The sequence below is a fragment of the Rattus norvegicus genome, chromosome 6, assembly GCF_021556685.1.
Source record: "Rattus norvegicus strain SHRSP/BbbUtx chromosome 6, alternate assembly SHRSP_T2T, whole genome shotgun sequence".
Classification (NCBI taxonomy): domain Eukaryota; kingdom Metazoa; phylum Chordata; class Mammalia; order Rodentia; family Muridae; genus Rattus; species Rattus norvegicus.
This window is the reverse complement of record NC_141539.1, coordinates 46,601,834-46,610,548: the sequence shown is the minus strand read 5'-3', so window position 1 is coordinate 46,610,548 and position 8,715 is coordinate 46,601,834. Positions and strand designations below refer to the sequence as shown.

The window sequence follows — 8,715 nt, the reverse complement described above, 5'->3', positions numbered from 1 at the left end:
ATCTTTAAAACTGTGGAAAATGTATCGCTAAGAGCTAGAGAAACCTTAATTTCCCCCAGTTATCCAAACTACCAATGACCAGACCTGGGGGTGGGGCCCTTCCACCCTATCACATTTACACAGGAGCCTCCTGGCACAGCACCAGACACCTGAGCCTTTACTTCAGATCTTCCCTAACTCCAGTCACAGTCATTGTGGCTCCCAAGAAAGTTAAACATTTTAGCAAGTAAACCCATAGCCCTGTGCCTTGGAGACCCTTAAGAAACAGCTGAGAAGTGACTCCCTCTTTATGGAGGGCACAGGCAGCTCCAGCTTTAGACCCATGGGCAACACTCCAGATGACTGCTTAGCTTTAACTCAGGCCTTATCTTGAGGTAGCCTGTAGAGCCCATACTGTCTCCCAGTGCTGGATCACAGGATCCCTTCCTCCTGACCTACAGGTCTTCAATACTAACTAGGTTAAGAGTCTGGCATTTCTTTGGGGATGCAATAGGTGTATAAACTGAGCAGGACTATAATATGAAAGGTCAAGGTAAAAATTTACAACACAGTAGTTGCTGTTGTTGAATTTATTACAGGAAGTTGACTGCCAAGTGCTGTTCGATACTTCAACTGTTACTAGGTGGTGATGCAGCTGAGGCCAAGGGTTGAGGGAGCAGTCAGGGTTTCTGCAGGCAAGGTTCAAAGAGCCTCAGATGCCCTCTCCTTAGGAAGTGGCCAAGTCAAGAGGCCACTAGGCAGATGACACTCTTAAGAGACTTTGGGCACCAAGTTCACAGTAAACACTTGAGATGGGCTAAGCACATTGATGCTGTACAGAGGGGGCACAGCTTTGTATCATCCACATCTCTGCTGGGCTAGACTCACTGCTGTAACACACAGCCTGTGCAGAAGTTTGTGCCTTCTGTAAGGGATACTTGCACACATTCTCCAATGTCCAATCATTTCAAGATACTTTATTTTCAAAATGGGTCACAACATAAGCTTTTAGCCCATTCTGCCAATGTACAAGCTACAAATGCTTGCTCAGCAGCCGAGGGGCACTCATTAGTATCAGGTCTGAAAAGTGAATAAAAATCCATATAAAATATTCAAAGTTTCCATAGGAACACAGTAAGTGTGACCCCCATCTCCTAGTCTTTCCATACTGCATTGGTGCCAACCCTACTCTTACAAAGACATTCCAAACTAGCAGTAATTAAGTTAAATGGTCCCCCCAAATGCCGTGAACTCAAGCTAAACTTGCAGGTAAGAGCTACAAGAATGGCATCTATACATTGATACTAGCAGAAGCACAGGCTGCAGGGTGACGGTCCATCCCGCTCTCCTGGGCACAAGACATGGGCAGAGTGCCAACATCCTGCTCCTCCACTTCTGGCGGGAAGCCATGGCTCTGGATTTGCTTCATGAGTTGCCTGAAAAACAAAGGCATATATGGCATATTCAAAACCCAAATCCCTCCAAATTGGGCAGCCTCCCAAGAGATCTCCTGACACCTCACCCTGTCACTATACCAGGAAACAATCCAATGTAAAATTTCATTATTAAGGAACCCACAGGTCACATATGCTAACTTGAATATTTTAGTTGCAAAAGAATCTAATGGCTTACTTGTAAGACCTCTCCTAGTAGTAAATATCTGAAGATGAGCAGTAATTACTTGGAAAAACTCCATTTCTGTATTTAGCTCAAGGTAAAAAAAAAACTTATCAAACATAAAAAGCAAGCACAAATTCAGTCCCTTTGAGACAGGTCAGGTGATCCTTCCCCTCAGCACATACTGCCTTCCCCCCATAGTATGTGTGTGTGTGTGCATCAGGCATAACCCAGGCTTCTGGCTCACAGTAGGCAAACATTACACTGAGCAACCAAAAGAGCATGAGCAGGCACAGCCCCACTCACCACATTGACCGTGACATTACGTAGTAGATGTTTGGCCTCTGGAACCCATTGAAAGTAGAAGCAGCAGCAACAGTGTATGCACCCATGTTCTCAAACAGCATCCAATCACCCACATGCATTTCAGGCAGGCTACAGCGCTCGACGATCCGATCAAGGCCATCACATGTTGGTCCCCAGATGCTGGATGAGTAATACTTCTCATCTGGCTTGGGTCTCTGTATAAAGACAATGTTTGTTTTTTGTTTGTTTTTTTTTAAAGATTATAAATACACTGTAGCTATTCTTCAGACACACCAGAAGAGGGCATCATTACATACAGATGGTGGTGAGCCACCATGTTGTTGCTGGGATTGAACTCAGGGCCTCTGGAAGCAGTCAGTGCTCTTAACTGCTGAGCCATCTCTCGGCCCAATGTTCTCTCTATCCTATGCATCACTCACTGCTAGAGCATGCGCTCAGAACTCACCTTCTGCAGCAGGGCCTTCACATGTGCATGGTCATAAAGAATGCAGTTAAATGACCCATACACTCCATCATTCACGTAATACATCAAAGTTTGCTCGTTTGACTCATCTTCATCTAGAAAAACAGATCACCCTAATTACCACCCAGCATATCAACTGTTATCCCACATGACTCACTCATCCTGCCACCACATACCGTCCGAGCCGGTCTGCTCCTTCCACACGGTTTTTTTGGCAATGATATTCACTGCAAGTGTGAAAGCTGATGCGACGTAGTATCTGCCTGGCTCAGCTATGATTCTCACTCCAGAGTCCGATGGGAAGTACTTGTCCAGAGCTGGGTTGATTACACTGGTGATCTAAGTGAGAGAAGGGAGCAGCCATTTGTTATAGTTGAGGAGAAAGATCACACTGCTGTGTGTAAGAACAGGACATGACCTAGCATAGCAGGTCTGTCATCAGGCAACAGAAGCAACAAACCTCTCTGGAAACTAGTCTGTACATACACCACTTCCCACTCCCCTCAGGACCATCTCTTTCTAACACATTATGAATAGTTTATATTAATATTTAATAAAATAGCACAAAATGGATTACAAGAGGGGCCAAATGCTGAATTCTGAATACATGCCAACAAGATATAACTCCTTCCACCCTGTCTACTTCATAGTACAATAGTGATAAGCACTGAGCTAAACATTAAAATATGGGAAACAGGCAGGAGAACTGAAAGTTCAAGGCCAGCCTGGGCTACAGTTGCAAATAACAAGTAGTGAGAACAAAACACCAGGCATGTTGGCTCCTTTAATCAGTAAAAACACCACAATGGTAAATACATATCTCACCGTCTGTAGGTTAATGTTGTAATAATTACCTCCTCAAATTTAAGCTTCGTGTCTTCAGACCCAGGAAAGCCACCACCAATGTCAAGCAGATACATGCTGAAACCAACTTCTGTCTAGAATCAAGAAAATTTGGAAGTCAAATTGCTAGATTCACAAGTTTAAATGCACAGGACAGATGGTTTTAAAATCTGTTATGCAGACAGCTTCTACAAGAGGCAAATTCTAGATTCAGTGGTTTGGTTATTTCAATCAAGACAGCCCTCCTCCAGGAGTCATGTACTTACTCCCATGTCAAAGACACAGCGGGCATCTGACACTGCCTGCACGAAGGTCTCAGGGTCAGTACACCCACTGCCCACATGGAAGCTGAAATAAAAACAAGATGCTGTTCTTTGACTAGTTCTCAGAGGAAAAAAGGGCCTTAAAATTTAATGTCTCAGTCTGTAACTATCACTGAGACCTCACCTGACACCAATGACATCAATATTTAGCTCTTTTGCCCGTTCCAAGAGAAGCCTGCTGGTTTTCAGTGTGGCACCAAACTTAACACTGAGCCGACAAACTGCTTTGGAATCATCAGTGGCAATCCGCAAAACCAACCTAGGTGGACAGAAACAAGTGCATGCACCAAGTAAGCACTCTGTACACGTTCATCCAATCAGCCTGTCTAGGCACTACTGCTTGTGGGTCTGATTCTAACCCAGGGTTTAGCCTGGTTCTTACTATGTATAGGAATAAGGAACCAAGATTATAGTCTGCCTAGCAAGGCCCAGCCTTTTTGTGCTCAATCAGAAGACTTACTTTGCCTTTGGATGTGCTCTGGCAACTTTCATCAACTCAATTTCACTGTCAAAAGTCATCATCTGGACTCCATTACTGGCAGCATACTTGATCTGAGACACTTGCTTACAAGGATTTGCATAGATAATCCTCTCTGGAGGCACCCCAAGCCCCTGCACCAACTGTATTTCAGTCTGAAAGAGAAGATCAGTATATATAGACGGAGTTTGACAAACAAAAGCACATCAACTGATAACCCTTTTGGGGTGAGATAAGCAGTCTTACCTTGCTTGCACAATCAAATCCTGTCCCAATGGCAGCCAGGGTGCTCACTATGGCTCTGCTGTCATTACACTTGACAGCATAGAAGGGAGTAACACGGGGAAGAGCTTTCAGCCACCTCAGATGCTTCTTTAGAACGTCTCCGAGGTCCGCAACATAGAAAGCATCCTTATCATCCTGGAATGAGAGTGAGTGGGTTCAGGGACCTCATTAACAGTCTTGCACCTGGCCACACTGAAGATCTTTTTCCCCCTTCCCTAACAAAATCCTATCCCTGTTAGCAGTACTGACATGGACACTCACTAGACAGCCCAGTCAGTCAAATTCTAGATTCTCTGGCAAGGCATGCTCTTTTATGGAACTTTTGAGTTGTGGCTGTGGGCTTCCCGTACTTACAGAGGAAGAAACTTCATTGATTTTTTGGTCCAGAATGTCCTTAGCAGTGAAACCTTCATCGAGGATATGGCAGTCAAACTCTTCCTTAGTAAAGCTGCCCATGGTTGGTTCTCGATGTGCCTCTGAAACAATAAGCTGACAATAAGCAGATAATAAGTGAATGCACTCAAAGTCTTAGCACTGCTTCAACACAAATTCACAAGTATAAACTGATACTTACACAGAAAACCTAGAGATGGAATTAAATTATGGCCAGCTCTCACAAGGTCAACTCTGAATGCTGTCTCCTGGAGTGGTGGAAACACTAGTGAGTAGAAACACAACATGTTGCTATCTCCCTTGAAATCTTACCATTAAAGGTTACACACTGCAACAGTATACCAGAGAGTACACAGTACAGGAAGATCAACTGTGAGGTCAGAACTACGTGAAGACCCCCCCCCCAAATATCTCCAATACTCAAATAGATTCCACACTGTTCAAAACTGAATGCCACAGCTCTATACACATAGAACATCTCAATCCCTGCCCCTCTCCAAAACGGAACGGAGTTAACAGTCTAATTACTGGCATTATTACATGTTCCTATCTGCTTCATTTGAGCCATTCCAGCTCTTCAAAAACTTTAATGGGCATACAGTAACATGCAGTCCTGAAAAGGTCTTTTTCTCCCACTTGCAGAGTTATGCTGAATGACTTAGTGAATACAGTATATCAGGTATCCAGAGCACTCAATGTTAGTGTGCAATCCACCAAAACTTCCCTAACTTTTATGCAGTACTAGCATTTAAAAAAATTCAATTCACAGTATATTGTTACTGTTATGAAACATCAGTATTCTAGAGCCTGGATTGCCTACCAAATGCGCACTTCTGGGAATCCAACAGTCCTCAAGTGCCTTCTAATATCCACTTATGGATAATAACCATATGGAAGAAATTTTTGGCCAACTTTTTTACTAACAAAAATAAGCAAGATCACCACGCTTAATAAAAGCTCCTGCCTGGGTCTTATGAAATGGACACCAGCAGCAAGTGGCCAGGTAAAACTTTTTTCCATTGTGTGACCCACTTCAGTGCCAGCAGCCTACATGCACCAAGGCTGGGCAATGGTTAGGAGCCAGTTTGCTCTAGCACGGGACACTATGAGAGGCCCACGGGGATGAGCCTGTCATAAATCCAAATCCATGCATGATAAAGCACACTTTAAGCTTTAAGGAGACTTTTGGCACTGGTCAACTTCGTTAGCTGCATAAACCTCTCTTAAGTGAAGACTACAGACCAGCGCCAGCCAACTCAGTTGTATATCACTTAGAACTGATGAATGGGCTTTGGCAGTAACTTTGTAATTTTAGGTCTTGTTAAGTATTTTCCAGGCAGCCTTCCGGCTTAAACCTGGAAAACTTTCATTGAAATACCACTTATTTTGCCTTTCCCTATCTTTGCCTCAATACAAAAAAAAAAAAAAAAAAAAAGAAAAAGAAAAAAAAGATAAAAGAAAAAAAATGCTAACACTTTGGCATGGGAAGCAGCTAAATCCTGTTAAACAATTAGCACAAGAAGTTAAATCTGGATGAGATACAAGCCAATTAAAACAAAAATGAACTCCAGTCAAATTCTGCCCGATGTTAGGTTTGAATAAAACAAGCCACTGCATTCTTTTGTCCTCTCCCAGACATTCCTGACAGGATCTGCTCCCCAGTTCTACCAGTTATTGAGGATTCTGAGTCGGGCTTCCAAGACAGCCGGGAATCCGGTTTCCCGTAAACCCCTAAGTCATTCAAAGAGTTCAGTTCTAAATCCAAGTCACAGCCGGTGAGTATTCATTAGCAGGGACTCCCTGACTAAATTAGGTCTATCGACTTCCACTTCGAGTCATCAGCTCTGCTCTGTACACGTAGCAAAACTAAAGAAAGCAGGAAACTGCAGGGCGGCTGCTAGCGGCCGGGCTCCCCTGCACCTGCCCTCCATCACCGCCCGGGCAAGTGGAGCGCCGAGCCCGGCTGACACGATGCGGGCTCCCATGGGGCGATCCGAGGGCTTGCAGCCAAGGGCCAGGAACAGCTGCTGCCTTCAGGGCGGAGGCTCGCAAGGTCACCAGCCTCCGGCCACGTGTCCCCTGCCGGCGACCGCAGTCCGGGCCTCGCGACACGTGGCCGCACAATCCTCCCGCGCCCCGCTTACCTCACAGCACAGGGAAGCGGCTGGCTGGACCCATGGAGAAGCCGCCACTAAACCCCAAGGCGCACCCGGCCGTCTTCCCGCCGCCGCCCCGTCAGCCGCCTCGTCGAGCCCGCCGCAGTCGCCGACCGGAGGTGGCGCCGAGCTGCTGACTGAAGGCGGCCGGCGGCGGCGGCTGCAGGGACTGACAAAGCCCGACGGTGCGACGCGCCGCTACTTATAGGCGGAGCACGTCGTCATGGAGACGCACCAGCTCAAACCAGCCCCGATCGGTTCCGGCCGGGAGGCGCGGGGGAGGGGCGGGGACTCCTTGGCGGCCAACCCGGTTCCCGACGCCGGAGGCGGGAGGCGCGGGCCCGGCGCGTCAGTGGGGCGGGGCGCCGCGCGTGCCCAGCCCCCCGCCCATCCGCCCGCGCTCCCCGCCCGGCCTCGTGCCGGACACTCCCTGCGGCAGGCCCGCGCACGCGCACCACACCACCAGTCCTGACTACCAGCTTGCCGCAGGGTCCTATGGGCAGCAGGCGGGATTCGGCCGGTGCATGCGCACAGGCGCTTGGTCGTCCGTCTTGCAACCGGTTCAATCACGCAGTCTCTCCCCGGGTCCTAACGGCTGAGCCCTGGCCTGGAAGACTAGCAAAACTCTTCCTCGGCTTTGCATTCAGCGCGTAGTATTTATTCCCTGGCGGGATCGCAGGTGCGAGCCGAGGATGGATGGGCCTTGAGTTGTGTGCGGGCCACGTAGACTAGACTTCGTGGTGTAGATTGACCCTGCTTCACCACCCTGTGTGCCTATGCCTGAAAACTTGCTGAGAGACAAGCCAGCAGAGGCTGGAGAGCCACTCCGTTTTACGTTGGTAGCTTCCAACTAGATTCTAGGCACCAGTTGCATGCTAAGATAATGCCTTTTATCTAAGCAAGAGTCGCATGTTAGGGAAGAGGTTGAGGGGTTTCAAGCCAACAGCTGTCCCTTATTCTGTTAAATCTTTCAGGGTAGCTACAACTAAGTCACTTTGAGAAGTCTGGACCGGAAAAGAGTCTGGGCAGTGAATTTGTATCCACCAAAGTTACATTGTTTTTTTGTTTTTTTTTTTTTGGTTTTTTTTTTTTTTGGAGCTGGGGACCGAACCCAGGGCCTTGCGCTTCCTAGGTAAGCGCTCTACCACTGAGCTAAATCCCCAGCCCCCACCAAAGTTACATTGTTAAAGAATAAGTGGGACTGACTGGTTACTTACATATTCAGTATTGGGAAGACTTAGGAGTAACTCCAACTTGTTACTATGTACACGCTGTTAATGGTTTGTTAATTCTCAACTAAAACCCCTTTCCAAGCCCGGATGCCGGGATCCCAGAGGAGTACCAACAAAAACTATCTTGAAGAATCACAGCAAAGCAAATGAAAAAAGTAGCTTTCGAAGTAGCTTTTTCAAGCATGAGACCAGATGACCCAAGCCTTTAATCCCAGCACTCAGGAGGCAGAGGCAGGCTTTTTGTTTATTTGATTTTTTGTTTGTTTTTGAGACCTGGCTTCTGGGTGTAGCCCTGGCTGTACTGGAACTCCCTCTGTAAACCAGGCTGTCCTTGGACTCAGAGATCCACCTGCCTCTGTCTCGGGAGTGGTTGGATTAAAGGTATGTCCCTTCACCAGCTAGATCTCTGTAAATTTGAGACCAGCATAGTCTACAAAGAGTTCCAGACCAACCAAGGCAACATAGTGAGACCCTTCACAAAAACAAAGCCAAACAAACAAACAAACAAACCCTACTGGCTTTTCTTCAGAGGTCCCTAGAGGAAATCCACAATCTAGCTCCCCTCCTAAATTGCTGTGCAATTGTTTTGTGCAAGCCCCCTTCAGTCTTCATCTCATGT

The 8,715-nt window shown here is 46.9% G+C and overlaps 1 protein-coding gene and 1 non-coding gene across 6 annotated transcripts; both read right to left on the bottom strand.

The window, feature by feature from the left end:
* Positions 1 to 554: 554 nt before the first annotated feature.
* On the bottom strand, positions 555 to 7,039 carry Odc1 (ornithine decarboxylase 1). Of its 5 annotated transcripts, none has more exon segments than NM_012615.3 (12): positions 555 to 1,415; positions 1,903 to 2,117; positions 2,369 to 2,481; positions 2,563 to 2,725; positions 3,241 to 3,324; positions 3,496 to 3,577; positions 3,677 to 3,811; positions 4,013 to 4,185; positions 4,277 to 4,450; positions 4,670 to 4,804; positions 4,890 to 4,973; positions 6,853 to 7,039. In NM_012615.3, coding segments are annotated over 10 exon segments (1,386 nt in total). In that variant the 5' UTR covers positions 4,772 to 4,804; positions 4,890 to 4,973; positions 6,853 to 7,039; the 3' UTR covers positions 555 to 1,270.
* Positions 5,726 to 5,859, bottom strand: Snora80b (small nucleolar RNA, H/ACA box 80B). The gene has a single exon (XR_015623591.1). It is a non-coding gene; the product is annotated as a small nucleolar RNA SNORA42/SNORA80 family (small nucleolar RNA).
* Positions 7,040 to 8,715: the final 1,676 nt, after the last annotated feature.